Here is a 17468-nt window from a genome sequence, read left to right as displayed (position 1 = left end):
GGTAGGATTGTATTGCTATAAACTTCCTTCTTAGAACTGCTTTTGCTGCATCCCATAGGTTTTGGGTCATCGTGTTTTCATTGTCATTTGTTTCTAGGTATTTTTTGATTTCCTCAGTGATCTCTTGGTTATTAAGTAGTGTATTGTTTAGCCTCCATGTGTTTGTACTTTTTACAGATTTTTTTCCTGTAATTGATATCTAGTCTCATAGCACTGTGGTCGGAAAAGATACTTGATATGATTTCAATTTTCTTAAATTTACCAACACTTGATTTGTGACCCAAGATATGATCTATCCTAGAGAGTGTTCCATGAGCACTTGAGAAGAAAGTGTATTCTGCTGTTTTTGGATGGAATGTCCTGTAAATATCAATGAAGTAGATCTTGTTTAATGTGTCATTTAAAGCTTGTGTTTCCTTATTTATTTTCATTTTGGATGATCTGTCCATCAGTGAAAGTGGGGTGTTAAAGTCCCCTACTATGATTGTGTTACTGTCGATTTCCCCTTTTATGGCTGTTAGCATTTGCCTTTTGTATTGAGATGCTCTTATGTTGGGTTCATAAATATTTACAATTGTTATATCTTCTTCTTGGATTGATCCCTTGATCATTATGTAGTGTCCTTCTTTGTCTCTTGTAAGAGTCTTTATTTTAAAGTCTATTTTGTCTGATATGAGAATTACCACTCCAGTTTTTTTTGATTTCCATTTGTATGGAATATCTTTTTCCATCCCCTCACTTTCAGTCTGTATGTGTCCCTAGGTCTGAAGTGGGTCTCTTGTAGACAGCGTATATACGGGTCTTGTTTTTGTATCCATTCAGCGAGTCTATGTCTTTTGGGTGGAGCATTTAATCCATTTACATTTAAGGTAATTATCGATATGTATGTTGCTATTACCATTTTCTTAATTGTTTTGGATTTGTTATTGTAGGTCTTTTTCTTCTCTTGTGTTTCTCGCCTAGAGAAGTTCCTTTAGCATTTGCTGTAAAGCTGGTTTGGTGGTGCTGACTTCTCTTTGCTTTTGCTTGTAAAGTTTTAATTTCTCCATTGAATCTGAATGAGATCCTTGCTGGGTAGAGTAATCTTGGTTGTAGGTTTTTCCCTTTCCTCACTTTAAATATGTCCTGCCACTCCCTTCTGGCTTGCAGAGTTTCTGCTGAAAGATCAGATGTTAACCTTATGGGGATTCCCTTGTGTGTTATTTGTTGTTTTTCCCTTGCTGCTTTTAATATTTTTCTTTGTATTTAATTTTTGATAGTTTGATTAATATGTGTCTTGGCATGTTTCTCCTTGGATTTATCTTGTATGGGACTCTCTGTGTTTCTGGACTTGATTAACTATTTCCTTTCCCATATTTGGGAAGTTTTCAACCATAATCTCTTAAAATATTTTCTCAGTCCCTTTCTTTTTCTCTTCCTCTTCTGTGACCCCTATAATTCGAATGTTGGTGCATTTAATGTTGTCCCAGAGGTCTCTGAGACTGTCCTCAATTCTTTTCATACTTTTGTCTTTATTCTGCTCTGCAGTAGTTATTTCCACTATTTTATCTTCCAGGTCACTTATCCGTTCTTCTGCCTCAGTTATTCTGCTATTGATTCATTCTGGAGAATTTTTAATTTCATGTATTGTGTTGTTCATCAGTTTGTTTGCTCTTTAGTTCTTCTAGGTCCTTGTTAAATGTTTCTTGTATTTTCTCCATTCTATTTCCAAGATTTTGGATCATCTTTACTATCATTACTCTGAATTCTTTTTCAGGTAGACTGCCTATTTCCTCTTCATTTGTTTGGTCTGGTGGATTTTTACCCCACTCCTTCATCTGCCGTGTGTTTCTCTGTCTTCTAATTTTGCTTAACTTACTGTGTTTGGGGTCTCCTTTTCGCAGACTGCAGGTTCATAGTTCCCATTGTTTTTGGTGTCTGCCCCCAGTGGGTGAGGTTGGTTCAGTGGGTTGTGTAGGCTTCCTGGTGGAAGGGACTAGTGCCTGTGTTCTGGTGGATGAGGCTGGATCTTGTCTTTCTGGTGGGCAGGACCATGTCTGGTGGTGTGTTTTGGGGTGTCTGTGAACTTATAATGATTTTAGGCAGCCTCTCTGCTAATGGGTGGGGTTGTGTTCCTGTCTTGCTAGTTGTTTGGCATAGGGTGTCCAGCACTGGAGCTTGCTGGCCGTTGAGTGGAGCTGGGTCTTAATGTTGAGATGGAGATCTCTGGGAGAGTTTTCGCCATTTGATATTACATGGAGCCAGGAGGTCTCTGGTGGACCAATGTCCTGAACTCGGCTCTCCCACATCAGAGGCTCAGGCCTGACACCCGGCTGGAGCACCAAGACCCTGTCAGCCACACGGCTCAGAAGGAAAGGGAGAAATAAATAAATAAATTAAATAAAGTTATTAAAATAAAATGTAAAAAATTATTAAAAATAAAAAAGAAAGAAAGAAGAGAGCAACCAAACCAAAAAACAAATCCACCAATGATAACAAGCGCTAACAACTATACTAAAAAAAAAAAAGAAAATGGACAGACAGAACCCTAGCACAAATGGTAAAAGCAAAGCTATACAGACAAAATCACACAAAGAAGCATACACATACACCCTCAGAAAAAGAGAAAAAGGAAAAAAATATATATATCATTGCTCCCAAAGTCCACCACCTCAATTTTGGGATGATTCGTTGTCTATTCAGGTATTCCACAGATGCAGGGTACATCAAGTTGATGGTGGAGATTTAATCCGCTGCTCCTGAGGCTGCTGGGAGAGATTTCCCTTTCTCTTCTTTGTTCGCACAGCTCCTGGGGTTCAGCTTTGGATTGGCCCCGCCTCTGCACGTAGGTCGCCTGAGGGCGTCTGTTCCCCGCCCAGACAGAACAAGGTTAAAGGAGCAGCTGCTTCGGGGGCTCTGGCTCACTCAGGCTGGGGGGAGGGAAGGGTACGGATGTGGGACGAGCCTGCGGCAGCAGAGGCCGGCGTGACGTTGCACCAGCCTGAGGCGCGCAGTGCGTTCTCCTGGGGAAGTTGTCCCCGGATCACGGGACCCTGGCAGTGGCGGGCTGCACCGGCTCCCAGGAGGGGCGGTGTGGAGAGTGACCTGTGCTTGCACACAGGTTTCTTGGTGGCGGCGGCAGCAGCAGCCTTAGCGTCTCCTGCCCGTCTCTGGGGTCCGCGCTGTTAGCCGCGGCTCGCGCCCGTCTCTGGAGCTCGTTTAGGCGGCGCTCTGAATCCCCTCTCCTTGCGCACCAGGAAACAAAGAGGCAAGAAAAAGTCTCTTGTCTCTTCAGCAGCTCCAGACTTTTTCCCGGACTCCCTCCCGGCTAGCCGTGGTGCACTAGCCCCCTTCAGGCTGTGTTCACGCCGCCAACCCCAGGCCTCTCCCTGGGGTCTGACCTCCGAAACTGGAGCCTCAGCTCCCAGCCCCTGCCCGCCCCGGTGGGTGAGCAGACAAGCCTCTCGGGGTGGTGAGTGCTGGTCGGCACCGATCCTCCATGCGGGAATCTCTCCGCTTTGCCCTCCGCACCCCTGTGGCTGCGCTCTCCTCCGTGGCTCCGAAGCTTCCCCCCTCTGCCACCCGCAGTCTCCGCCCGCGAAGGGGCTTCCTAGTGTGTGGAAACCTTTCCTCCTTCACAGCTCCCTCCCAGAGGTGCAGGTCCCGTCCCTATTCTTTTGTCTCTGTTTTTCCTTTTTTCTTTTGCCCTACCCCAGCGTTCGGTAGGTGTTCTGTGGGAGTTGTTCCACATGTAGCTGTATTTCTGATGTATTTGTGGGGAGGAAGGTGATCTCCACGTCTTACTCTTCTGCCGTCTTGAAGGTCTCCCCCATTAAGCACTCTTGATTTGTTTTGACATAGGGGAACTTTGTTTTGATGAATTGTTTAAAAATAAAACATAGTCCGTTTGCCAAAATAGGATGGGGAATAGAGATGATTTCCTGTTTCTCTGTAACAAATTTCAAGTAGAAAAATGTTTTGAACCCATAAGCAGAAAGAGACTTTCCAGGTACTTAGTTCACAGCTTTTTCTAAACAATATTTGTCTGTTTTTGCACTGTAATTAATATCATTCACCAAAGGGGATCTTGAGATGAGTTCAAAGAATTTACCTCTTTTAAAAATCTATTAAATGATTTACCTTTGATCCTATTTTATGAGCATCCAGAGCAAAAAGCTTCCTTCTGTGCAATTTTTCTCACAACTACCAAATAATTAAGTTCTTTAGATGTGCTTTGTTGCATGGGTAGAGACAAGAAAAGCATTTGTTGTGTAGGAGTACTTGCAGTTGAGTGGTGCTTTTTAAGTATACCCTCCAAGCATTGTTGGGACACAAGAGATTCATGCTACAGAACCCCCTGCTAGAAGTGTTTATGAAAAGGTATTGGACAATATCTTCCTAAGAAGATGGATCTACCTTTACCTCCATAATTAAGATGTAACAGGGAAGAGGGTTAAGGACATGGACTTTGAACCCAGACCACCTGGGTTCAAATCTCAACTCTGCCACTTAAACCTGTGTGTCCTTGAGCAACTACTTGACCTCTCTTTGCCTTAATTTCTTCACCTATAAGTTGGGATCCTGATAAAAGTACTTACCTTCGGGTATTGTGCTTAAAATAGAGACAGGCACATAATTAGTACTATATTAAAACCCTCCTCAACTCCTACCCTAACATTGGGCTATTTTGGCAGCAGTTGTATGAGCTACGACTGCCCTAAAGCAACTGAAAAAATAGAGCAGATATATATGTTTTAGTGTGAGTTGAGGACGGCTCTCCCCAAATGCACACAGCCAGAAGCTAGAGTTAAAAATGGTAGATAATCACTTTCAGAACCCTAGCCCATATGTTTCCCTAGAGCAAACCACTTCCTTTCCAAACATGAATTTCAAGAGAAAAATAAACATTTATAGATAGCTGGAAAGAATTAAGCCTCCATATAAGGATATAAACTGATGCCTGTCTTTACCAGATGCCATATACCTGAAAGGACTATCTCTGAAACAAGTTTTTTAACTACACAAAGCAAGTTGTCAGTTTGCGGGGGGAAATGAAGATTTTAAAGTCACTATTCTGTATTAATCATGAGAGAGAGAGGAGAAAGTCAGGCTGTGGTTTATACTAAAAAGGAATTAAAATTAAAAACTGACTACACTACCCTGGGCAAAGGAGACCCTGTCTTATTCCCAGTTCTGTCACTGACAAGCTCTGTGATGTAACCTTGGGTGAAACCCTTAACCTCTGGGAGCTTCAATTTCCTCAGCTGTAAAATGCGGGCATTGACCAAATGATCTATAAGATTTCTTACAGCTCAGACATCCTATGAATTTACGAAATAAAGTAGATGTTAGATGTATATAGCAGGCAACAGAAACCAGCTCTGAAACTGAAGCAGGAAAGAATCTTTTTGCAAGGATGTTACTGGTAGCTCACAGAATCAAAGGGAAGACTGGAGAATCAGGCTCAGGACCAAGGCAGTTTGGTGGGGGTAGGGGGATATTGGGGTGTCTAAAAGCAGGAATGACTCAGCAACTGGAATGAAGAAGCTCAGATCTTTTTTTCCACCCTCGTGTCGCTATAAATCAAAGTCCTAAGAAAGTGGGTCAAATTGGTCTAGCTCAGGTCATATGTCACCCCTTGGCCGATGGGAAAGAAACCATGATTTGCAGTCTTGCCAAGACATCATTCAATGGACGAGAGATAATTCCTAAGAGGAAAGTCATATAAGACCACGAAAGAAAGGTAATGACGACCATGCAGCTCTTCACTACAAATGTTGTGCCTGCCTTTGTAATATCACACACTGATATCACTTTTCTATGTGGAAATAGTTGGGTTATTTTCACAGTCCATCTGAAAATAGACGTGTCTTTGGAGGGAGATAATGGCCCCAGGACAGCGCTGTTGACACCCATCATGAAATGCTGGGCAATGACATATGCTTGGCAAACAGCCTTAGCATGCCCCCAAGAGATTGTTCTGGGGGGAAAATAAACAAGCCTGCGTTTTGTCTTCAATCAGTTTCTCTCTGCACATCTCCTTGGAATTGAGGAGGAACATTCCCAGAGCCACACAATAGTCATTTCCTCTTCTTCCATGTTTACAGAGCCCTGTTTTCATTCTGATGGTCAATTCCTCTCCCCTCTTTAAAAACCAAGCAAATCTGAGTTCTTCTAAACTAGTCATCATGGTCCCAACCCCCTGTCCTGTCATTGGTGGGTTTAAGGGTGGGTCTGTGATCCAATCCTAGATGCTCTGACATGAGGAGAAATCTTTCCAGGAGGGGTCTTCTTATAAAGTTTCTTTACTCTTAAAAAGGATACTGTGGTGTAAGAATGTGCTGATGGCTGGTGCTGTGGCACCACCATTTAATACAATCTCTTCTTGAAACCATAAGAGGGGAAGCCTGAAGGCAAAAGCCAACAAGTTGAAGATGGCAGAGAGGAAAAGGAGGAAAGAACCTGCGTGCTCGATGATGTGAGTTCTTGAATTCACCAACTTGGGACGCACCCTATTCAGAATTTCTATTAGGTAAGACAATAAATCTTATAATTTATGTCATTTTGATTTGGGCCTCCTATTACTTGTAGATGAAAGTACCTCAATTATAACCCTCAACATGATATTCTTTCAATAAGCAATACATTTATCTCCATATTTCTCTCTGGAAACAGCCTTAACTCTCAGGTGAAAAAATAACTCATCCAAAGAATTTTGTATTATTTTTTGCCAAAATGTCCTGTTTTGCTCCATGCCCTTGCATGCACACTTCATCTTGCCCCTCAAATTATAGAAGCTTCTAGACTACCCTATCTTTACTAAAGTACATGATTCCCAGTTCATAGAGGATTTTTAAATGCATCTTTTGTTGTCGTATCTCTCAGTTAATCAATAACATCCTTATTTGGATTTTAAAAATGTAAGAACTTCCTTCCACTCATTATCCTAAGATTGCCACCCATCAGAATAGCACCAATAGTTGGAGATGGTTAAGAAAGATGCAGACAGAAAAGAGAAATAAAATAAAAAATAGACAGAGAAGGAAGTAAACAAAATCAGATCATGAGAATCAACTGTCAGAAAATTGACTCCAAGTCTTTATTCTACCATGTTTTACATGAAGGGAAAGAAATATAGTTGGGAGAGAGACAGACAGAGCTATCTTCTGACAGAGGGAGAAAGGAAGATGCAATTTATACGATATTTATCCTTTGTAAAATTTGGTTTTATTAAATTTCGTGTAGGTACAAAAGTATATTTTAAAATATATGTAAGCTACATAGAATCATGACACAATGACTCCCATATACCCACCACCAAGTTTATAACAGAACATGACAGTTGTGTTAGAAGTCCCTGGCATGTAGCTGCCCATCCCCATCCCCTTCCCCATCGCCTTAGAGGTAACCACTGTGCTGAATTTACAGCCAACACCTGTCAAACTCCATTGATGAGCGTTGCGAGGGAGGAGCGGGTAGGGAGGAGTGAGTACCTGTCCCTGGGGACTCAGAAGCTGGAGAAGCTGTGGTTCCCAGTCTCCTCACAATCTGGAGGGGAAACAGACATCAGTACAATGGTTGTGGTGTGAGGCAGGATGGAGAAGTACTTTGCAAGAGGACTAAATGCTGGGAAAGCACAGAAAAGAGACATTATTCCAGCTGAGGTCAGCAGGGGCCGCTCCATGGGCAAGGTAGCCTTTCTGCCTTTGAAGGGTGGAGAGGATTTCTGCAGATGGAAGGAGAGGGCAGATGTCACAGTCAGAAAGGAGGCAGAAGGAGCAAGGTGGTCTGAAGAATAACTGCTCCATCCAGGATGACTAAGGATGCAGGGGGCAGGGGGAAAGTAGAAGTTACAACCAGGATGAAAGTAAAGTTTGAAGGGAATCCTCTGGGAAATGAAAATTCTTCTAGAAACCCAAGCTAGCTGCTATAAATTCAGGTGATGCTGTTTTCCCCACATAGAGATCCGGAGGGGTGCCCTCCGTGCCTCTTCTCTCCGCCTTCTCCTGCCCCACCCTCATTCCCACACCTGCATCACATCATTGCCAAGTGCCTCCAATTCTCCCCTCACATCCTCTCTCTCTGTCTCTCCCTCTTTCTACCTCTCCAATTCCACCGTGTCGGCTCAGCGACTGAGCAACCCCGGCAACCTCCCCGCCTGGTGCCAGGTGCCCTCCCCCCAGTGCACACCTGAACCCCTCTGCATGGAGTGCTGGGCTCCCGGCTACCGAGCGGGACACAGAGGTCAAGGAGGTGAGTGTGGCTCACAGCTGGGAAGGGGAGCCCGCGGTGAGAGCCACAGACACACGACGACAAGGCTGTAAGTCATAGGGAGGGGGCACGAGGTGGGTCAGTGTCAGACGTGGAACCAGTTGAAAACCGGAATGGGCTAAAAGTCAGGCTCAGTTGTGTAGACTGGAAGCCAGGCATCACACCAGGCACCCAGGAACACAGTGTCGTTTTTATTGGAGCCAGGTGGGCAGGGAGGCGAGCAGAACTGCGGGGCTGAGGGAGACATGCAGGACCAGCAATGCCGAGGCAGTTCCATCAGAGGCCCTCCTCCGAAGGCAGGTTCACCCAGCCTCCTTGCACTCCCAGAAGAGAGGCCGCTGGTGCTCTTGGAGGGAGCCCTTCTCTCAGGCACCCCCTCCAAGCATCCTGCACCCTTTGTCCCGTCTCCAGCCCACAGTGCGAGTCCTGGGAGCAGCGCCGGCTTTACACACCTTGACTGGAGCCAAATATTAGTCCAGAGATGGCAGGCAAACTGGTGAGCTTCCCTTGGCCTCAGCTTCCTCAGGGGTAATGACACCTGTCTTGAGAGCAGTTGTGAGGAGGAAATGAGTATACACGGAATGTGCCTGATGCATAGGGAGGCTCAAGAAATAGTTCTCCATCCAACAAATATTTATTAAGCGCCTACTGTGAGCTGAGCATTCTACCAGCTGCCAGGGATAGGACGGTGAGCAGAACCAGTCTAGAGAAGGAGACAGACATTGATTAACAACCACAAAAATAATTGTAAATGACCGATATGAAAAGGGCTATGAGGGCTGCGAACATGTACACTTGGGAGATTTGACTTCTACTGAGAGAACAGGAAAAGCCATCTTCCAGACCCTGCTCAAAAGTGGCCTTCCCAAGAAGCCCACCAGATTACCCCCACTGGCAATGGTTCTTTTGGCCTGTGAACTCTCAGCATGAAGCATGGAGCCTGCTAATGACATTTATCTTACCATTGCATCTAGTATTATAACTAACGGCATTCATATCCTGTCTCCTCCTCCACATCGTAAGCTTGCTGTGGGCGGAGAGCCCATAACACTACATCCCTCAGTGCTTCACAGTTTCTGTTAAAGTCTAGTATTTTAATAAATAAGTGAAATTAGCTTCTAAAAGCTGCCACAATGTAACAGAACTTGAAGCTTAATTCATGCCTTTTGTAAACCAAGTTCCCATTGATTTCCAAGTCATTTGTCAGATCATAATAGGTGATATACAAGGGAACAATAATTTGACTTCTCAGAAACTGTATAAGGTCCATACCTCAGAGAATGTGACATCCCTCAATTCCTGCTGAAGTATCCCAGACCTGAGCCTGACTCACCTATTAATCAGGGATATACAAATAAGAAAAAGTATGGCTAGTAGAATTCCATTTGCCAAATCCTCAATCCCTAAATTTTACAATTAGAATTTCAGTTTGTGATCTAACAAAAAAAAAAAAAACTGGAGTACCAAAAAAACCTCTGTGTGCTGAAACATTCATTCCTGTTAGGTTGCTTAATGTTAAATCTGACCCTGCAGTTAAACTCTGAAAATCTACTCAGATAAGCAATTTTAACCATATAATGACGTCAGGAGATTAAGTTCCACCTTAACTCTCAGAAGGTGTTTTCTTTTCATTTTTTAAATTGAAGTATAGTTGGTTTACAATGTTGTGTTAATTTCTGCTGTACCGCAAAGTGATTCAGTAATACATATACATTCTTTTTGATGTTCTTTTCCATTATGGTTTATCTCAGGATATTGAATATAGTTCCCTGTGCTATCCAGTAGGACCTTGTTGTTTATCCATTCTATATGTAATAGTTTGCATCTACTAACCCCAAACTCTCAGTCCATCCCTCTCCCACTCCCCCTTGGCAACCACAAGTCTATTCTCTATGTCTGTGAGTCTGTTTCTATTTCGTAGATAGATTCATTTGTGTCATATTTTGGATTCCACATATAAGTGATATCATATGGTATTTGTCTCTCTGACTTACTTTGCTTAATATGATAATCTCTAGGTCCATCCATGTTGCTGCACATGGCATTATTTCATTCTTTCTTAAGGCTGAGTAGTATTCCATTGTATATATACAGCACGTCTTCTTTACTCATTCATCTGCTGATGGACATTTATCTTGTTTCCATGTCTTGGCTATTGTGAATAGTGCTACTATGAACATAGTGGTACATGTATCTTTTTTTTTCTTTTTCTTTTTTTAATTGGAGTATAGTTGCCTTACAATGTTGTGTTGGTTTCTGCTGTACAACAAAGTGAATTAGCTATATGTATACATATATGCCCTTCCTCTTGAGCCTCCCTCCCACCCCCCTGTCCCACCCCTCTGGGTTATCACAGGCGTGCATGTATCTTTTTGAACTATAGTTTTGCCCGGATATATGCCCAGGAGTGGGATCTCTGGGTCATATGGTAGTTCTATCTTTAGTTTTTTGAGGACCCTCCATAATGTTTTCCATAGTGACTGCACCAACATACTTTCCCACCAACAGTGTAGGAGGGTTCCCTTTTCTCTACACCCTCCCCAGCATTTATTATTTGTAGAATTTTTAGTGATGGCCATTCTGATCAGTGTGAGGTGATATCTCATTGTACTTTTGATTTCCAGTTCTCTAATACAGTAAGTCCCCTACATACGAACAAGTTCCCTTCCAAGAGCGCATTCATAAGTCCAATTTGTTCATAAGTCCAACAAAGTTAGCCTAAGTACCCAACTAACACAATCGGCTATATACCACTGCTTTTACGCTTACTTCTGGACATCCTGGGCTTGAAATAATGATACTGTACTACTGTACTCTCTACAGTACTGTACAATAAAGTACACAAAAGCACAACCACTTGTAGAGGATGCACACACGTGACAAGGTATGCCAGACACATGAACTTACATGATTGGACATGCAAACACATGTTCGCATCTCTGAAAGTTCACAACTTGAAGGTTCATATGTAGGGGACTTACTGTAATTAGCAGTGTTGAGCATCTTTTCATGTGCCTGTTGGCCATCTGTATGTCTTTTTTGGAGAAGTGTCTATTTAGGTCTTCTGCTCATTTTTCGATTGGGTTGTTTGTTTTTTTGTTGTTGAGTTGTATGAGCTGTTTGTATATTTTGGAAATTAGGCCTTGTTCGTCTCATCATTTGCAAATATTTTCTCCCATTCCATAGGTTGCTTTTTCATTTTGTTTATGGCTTCTTTTGCTGTACAAAAGCTTGTAAGTTTCCCTAGATCCCCATAATAATTAGATTATTTTTGTTTTTATTTCTATTGCCTTGGGAGACTGACCTAAGAAAACATTGGTACAATTTATGTCAGAGAATGTTTTGCCTATGTTCTCTTCTAGGAATTTTATGATGTCATGTCTTATGTTTAAGTCGTTAAGCCATTTTGTGTTTATTTTTGTGCATAGTGTGAGAGTGTATTCTAACTTCATTGATTACATGCAGCTATCCAACTTTCCCAGCACCACTTGCTGAAGAGACTGTCTTTTTCCCATTGTGTATTCTTGCCTCCTTTGTCGAAGATTATTGACCATAGGTGTGTGGGTTTACTTCAGAGCTCTCTATTCTGTCCCATTGATCCATATGTCTGTTTTTGTGCCAATACCACACTGTTTTGATTACTTTAGCTTTGTAGTATTGTCTGAAGTATGAGAGGGTTATGCCTCCTGCTTTGGTTTTTTTTTTTGTTTTTTTGTTTTTCCTCAAGATTGCTTTGGCAATTTGGGGTCTTTTATTGTTCCATATCAATTTTAGGATTATTTGTTCTAGTTCTGTGAAAACTGTCATGGGTATTTGATAGGGATCACATTAAATCTGTAGATTGCTTTGGGTAGTAAGGCCATTTTAACAATATTAATTCTTTGGAAGGTATTTTTCTATTTTTCAATGTTAAGAACTGTCCTCTTTTTTATATATGATTTTACTGTAATTAATAACTATAATTATTCTTGACATCAATGATAGCTATGAAAAGATGAAAGCCAAAAGAAACAGAGGGAACATGTTGTTATTAGATTTAAACATTCAAGTATTTCACTTAAATTCATTTTATTTTGGTATTTTGAATTTTTTTTAAACATCCCAGTGCCAAAAGGAGGCAAGATTTACAGATGCAAACAAATGTATAAACAAACAACCCAGGTCCTCTTAAGCAATTTGCCAAATAGAAACAATCCATCTATATAAGAAAACACATCAAATCAGGATCTGCAATGCGGGCCAGTGAGAGAAAGGATTTGCATCCTCAACCCTGTTTTTGGTTCCTCAAAATCAAAATCTTGGGGCTAGTGTAAGCTGTATAATGATGGATAAACAAAGAGAGTAAGTGTTCTCTTGCTTTTTCCATGGGTTTCATTAGCTTGTTTTCCATGACTCATAATGCCTTCCTGAAAAAAACTCTTGTCCCTTTGATCTCCTGGGTCAAATGAGTACTGTTGAGTTAGTTTCCATCAACCAGTCAGCACTCCTACTGGTTCCTATTGTGCATCCACAGCCAGACCAACAATTACCAGTTAACTCATTGCCAGAATAGAATTATGAGTACTCTTCAGAAGGGTTCAGTCCAAATTGCCCAGAGGAACTCATAAGGATAGTCTGAAGATTTAAAAAAAGGCAAATATTATTCACACAAAAATGTTGTTGACCTGAAAATTATTAGTGGAAAAAAATTTTAAACCATTTATTAAAACTATGTCTTATAAGAACACGAAAAACTCCCTAAAGTCACTGATTAAGGGCTCTTTCCAATCCTTTGTTATGCCATGGACACTCCTTTATATCCCCAAGTAGACAGTGTGATTAGTGGTAATAAACTTCTCAGCCTAGGTCCCAGGAAACCTAGGGTCTCCTCCAGCCTCTGCCACTATATTTTTTTGGCTTATTTTCCACTTATATAAAATAAAAGTGAAAGTGTTCATGCAAGTTTCTTTTGGTTACAGGAGTCCATGATTCTAGTAGAGAGACACAGAAGTTGAGATTTATCCATTCACTCAATACTTATGTCCACTAAATATTTATTGGACATCTATTAAATGCTAGGCAACATGTCCTCTGAATGAGGGGTCTCCCCATAATGCTCCCCAAGTCCCTTGTGGGTGCCTCCATCATGGTACTTGACACTCAGTTGGAATTAGGGATTCCCTAATCTGATTCCTCCACTGATAGACTGCATGTTATTTTGCCAATGAGTAGCAGAATTCTTGGCACACAGTAGGTGCTCCAAAAGCATTTGGTAAAAGGACAGAGGAGAGCTCTTCACGAGCAAGCTTGAGCATCCCAGAATGAGGACCAGAATGAGAAATATCAAGCATAATAGCCAGTAACATTTCATTAAAACAATTATATGATGACATTATATTCTCCCTAGGAATTTCTGAGCCAACAGCAGACCCTGATTTCACTAAAGACCCAAGCACGAAGACCTGCCTCTCTCTAGTCCTGAAGACAAAGTGTTCCTTGGCACTTAGTTTCCAGTTTGATGTATTGGGCCACCTATGCTGGAACCCTTTGGTTGTCTCTCCAGATCTGCCTTCCCCTTTTGTCCACTTTGCTTGGTGCTCTGGGAGGCCAATCTATATGAACTCTCTCAATCTAGCACCAGTGTCCTCTGGCTCTGGTTGGGTTTGGCCAGTGGGGAGTACTAGACATTGGGAAAAAAGGAGAACACCCTTTTGGGTGTTGGGATATTCATTCTCTCTCCTCAGGGCAACCACAGGCTGTTGTGTCCATGACCAAAAGCCACAGCTCCTATCAGGCAACCCTCCCCACATATTCCTTCTGTGTATGTATGTGTGTGCTTCTGTCTCTGTCTCTCTGAGTTCCTTGTCCCTTTAGTCTTAGGGACAGTAGCAGTGCCCCCAGTTACTAGTCCTAGGATGCTACACTGTCCTTTTTTGGTTTTCCCACATCCTGGTTTAATAGGCCCTTTATGAAACTCTCCCCAAATTATTCAATATGAGGATACCATCAGTTTCCTGCCGGGACCCAAATATTATAAACAGTAAATGATCTAGTCTATCACCACCAAGCACAATAAAAGAATACTAAGAAATGCTAGTTTCCCTTCTTGTCCCTGTTATAATTTTTATACCCCCTACAGTGGTTATCAGTAGTGCCTTTAACAAAATAGCTATTTAATAAATATTTGTTGAACGAAAGAAAAAGATTTCTAAGACATTTCTGATCACAGTTTTGTATACAAATACATGGAAATCAATGTGCATTAATCTAGGTTATCAAATATTAAATTTAGAGAAGTTTTATTTCAGTAGTTGGAAGTCAGTGAGTAGTTCTGCTTTACAAATTTACATTCTCTCTTTTCTCATGTTCCAAGTGAAACAGTGATTAGCCTGCTGGACTTACGACTCAACCCCAGGAAACAGTACCAAGAGATGAGTAGACATCTCAGGGCACATGTTGTTCAACAGACTAAGAGATTAGTTTACTGGTCCTTCCTAGACCTTGGAGGAAACAGTGATTATATTTCATGCCATCTAATTCATATGAACTGATTTCACAAGTTCATCACTTTCTATCTCCTACACCTGGATAGAAATGCAGTTTGGGGTAAACTATACCTCCTTGGATCTATTCACGTTTATAATGAATAGTCAAATCGTCAATAAAGCTGAAGCATCACTCACCGTGTATATTGATCTTGCTGATGCGCCATGGAAGTAACTTCTAGTTCTGGTATTGGAGGAAGCGCGTCCTTGACCTGAGCCATAGGCAGCCTCTGCGTGGTCTCTGCTGTTTAAGAAGGAGAGCTGTTCTAGTCTGTATTTAGTCAAGAGCAATGCTAAAGTAGACACAGTATATTCCAATGTAGTAAGAGAACCATGCCTTCCACCTAGACAGGACTCTGGCAGTTTCCACGACTTACTAAATTTCCTGCCTGCACCTCTGACACTTTGTTTTTCTTTTCTCATTAGTCATCAGTATTATACACATCAGTGTATACATGTCAATCCCAATCGCCCAATTCATCACACCACCATCCCCACCCCCCAGCAACTTTCCCCCTTGGTGTACATACATTTGTTCTCTACATCTGTGTCTCAACTTCTGCCCTGCAAACTGGTTCATCTGTACCATTTTTCTAGGTTCCACATGCATGCATTAATATACGATATTTGTTTTTCTCTTTCTGACTTACTTCACTCTGTATGACAGTCTCTAGATCCATCCACGTCTCGACAAATGACCCAATTTTGTTCCTTTTTTTGGCTGAGTAATATTCCATTGTATATATGTACCACTTCTTCTTTATCGATTCATCTGTTAATGGGCATTTAGGTTGCCTCCATGACCTGGCTATTGTAAATAGTGCTGCAATGAACATTCGGGTGCATGTGTCTTTTTGAATTATGGTTTTCTCTGGGTATATGCCCAGTAGTGGGATTGCTGGGTCATATGGTAATTCTATTTTTAGTTTTTTAAGGAACCTCCATACTGTTCTCCATAGTGGCTGTATCAATTTACATTCCCACCAACAGCGCAAGAGGTTTCCCTTTTCTCCACACCCTCTCCAGCATTTGTTGTTTGTAGACTCTCTGACGGTGCCCATTCTAACTGGTGTGAGGTGATACCTCATTGTAGTTTTGATTTGCATTTCTCTAATAATTAGTGATGTTGAGCAGCTTTTCATGTGCTTCTTGGCCATCTGTATGTCTTCTTTGGAGAAATGTCTATTTAGGTCTTCTGCCCATTTTTGGATTGGGTTGGTTTGTTTCTTTAATATTGAGCTGCATGGGCTGTTTATATATTTTGGAGATTAATCCTTTGTCCGTTGATTCATTTGCAAATATTTTCTCCCATTCTGAGGGTTGTCTTTTCGTCTTGTTTATGGTTTCCTTTGCTGTGCAAAAGCTTTGAAGTTTCATTAGGTCCCATTTGTTTATTTTTGTTTTTATTTCCATTACTCTAGGAGGTGGGTCAAAAAAGATCTTGCTGTGATTTATGTCAAAGAATGTTCTTCCTATGTTTTCCTCTAAGAGTTTTATAGTGTCTGGTCTTACATTTAGGTCTCGATTCCATTTTGAGTTTATTTTTGTGTATGGTGTTAGGGAGTGTTCTAATTTCATTCTTTTACATGTAGCTGTCCAGTTTACCCAGCACCACTTATTGAAGAGACTGTCTTTTCTCCATTGTATATCCTTGCCTCCTTTGTCATAGATTAGTTGACCATATGTGCCTGGGTTTATCTCTGGGCTTTCTGTCTTGTTCCATTGATCTATGTTTCTGTTTTTGTGTCAGTACCATACTGTCTTGATTACTGTAGCTTTGTAGTGTAGTCTGAAGTCAGGGAATCTGATACCTCCAGCTCCATTTTTTTCCCTCAAGATTGCTTTGGCTTTTCAGGGTCGTTTGTGTCTCCATACAAATTTTAAGATTTTTTGTTCTAGTTCCATAAAAAATGCCATTGGTAATTTGATAGGGATTGCATTGAATCTGTAGATTGCTTTGGATAGTATAGTCATTTTCACAATATTGATTCTTCCAATCCAAGAACATGGTATATCTCTCCAACTGTTGGTATCACCTTTAATTTCTTTTCTTTTCTTTTTTTTTTTTAAATTAATTAATTTATTTATTTATTTTGCCTGCACCTCTGACACTTTGTGTTGTTTTTCTCATTAGTCATCAATATTATACACATCAGTGTATACATGCTACGTGATGTGTACACATGGCTGTGTTGGGTCTTCGTTTATGTGCGAGGGCTTTCTCTAGTTGTGGCAAGCGGGGGCCACTCTTCATCACGGTGCGTGGGCCTCTCACTGTCACGGCCTCTCTTGTTGCGGAGCACAGGCTCCAGATGCACAGGCTCAGTAGTTGTGGCGCACAGGCTTAGTTGTTCCGCGGCGTGTGGGATCTTCCCGAACCAGGGCTCGAACCCATGTCCCCTGCATTGGCAGGCAGATTCTCAACCACTGCGCCACCAGGGAAGCCCATCACCTTTAATTTCTTTCATCAGTGTCTTATAGTTTTCTGAATACAGGTCTTTTGTCTCCCTAGGTAGGTTTATTCCTAGGTATTTTATTCTTTTTGTTGCAATGGTAAATGGGAGTGTTTCCTTAATTTCTCTTTCTGATTTTTCATCATTAGTGTATAGGAATGCAAGAGATTTCTGTGCATTAATTTTGTATCCTGCAACTTTACCAAATTCATTGATGAGCTCTAGTAGTTTTCTGGTAGCA

The 17468-nt window shown here is 41.5% G+C and overlaps 2 protein-coding genes across 2 annotated transcripts in view; one reads left to right on the top strand and one right to left on the bottom strand.

The window, feature by feature from the left end:
* Positions 1-17468, top strand: part of FAM114A1 (family with sequence similarity 114 member A1) — a 121865-nt gene that overhangs the window by 75144 nt on the left and 29253 nt on the right. The gene's annotated exons all lie outside the window — the stretch shown is intronic.
* Positions 12806-17468, bottom strand: part of TMEM156 (transmembrane protein 156) — a 52222-nt gene continuing 47559 nt past the window's right edge. The window contains exons 6-7 of the mRNA XM_059923187.1: positions 14913-15018; positions 12806-12864 (exon numbers count right to left, since the gene is read on the bottom strand). Of these exons, the coding sequence (XP_059779170.1) occupies positions 12852-12864; positions 14913-15018 (119 nt within the window). The 3' untranslated portion in view covers positions 12806-12851. The remainder of the gene's footprint in view (positions 12865-14912; positions 15019-17468) is intronic.

Source organism: Balaenoptera ricei, chromosome 5 (assembly GCF_028023285.1).
Source record: "Balaenoptera ricei isolate mBalRic1 chromosome 5, mBalRic1.hap2, whole genome shotgun sequence".
In the NCBI taxonomy this organism is placed as follows: domain Eukaryota; kingdom Metazoa; phylum Chordata; class Mammalia; order Artiodactyla; family Balaenopteridae; genus Balaenoptera; species Balaenoptera ricei.
This window is presented reverse-complemented; position numbering and strand designations above follow the sequence as displayed.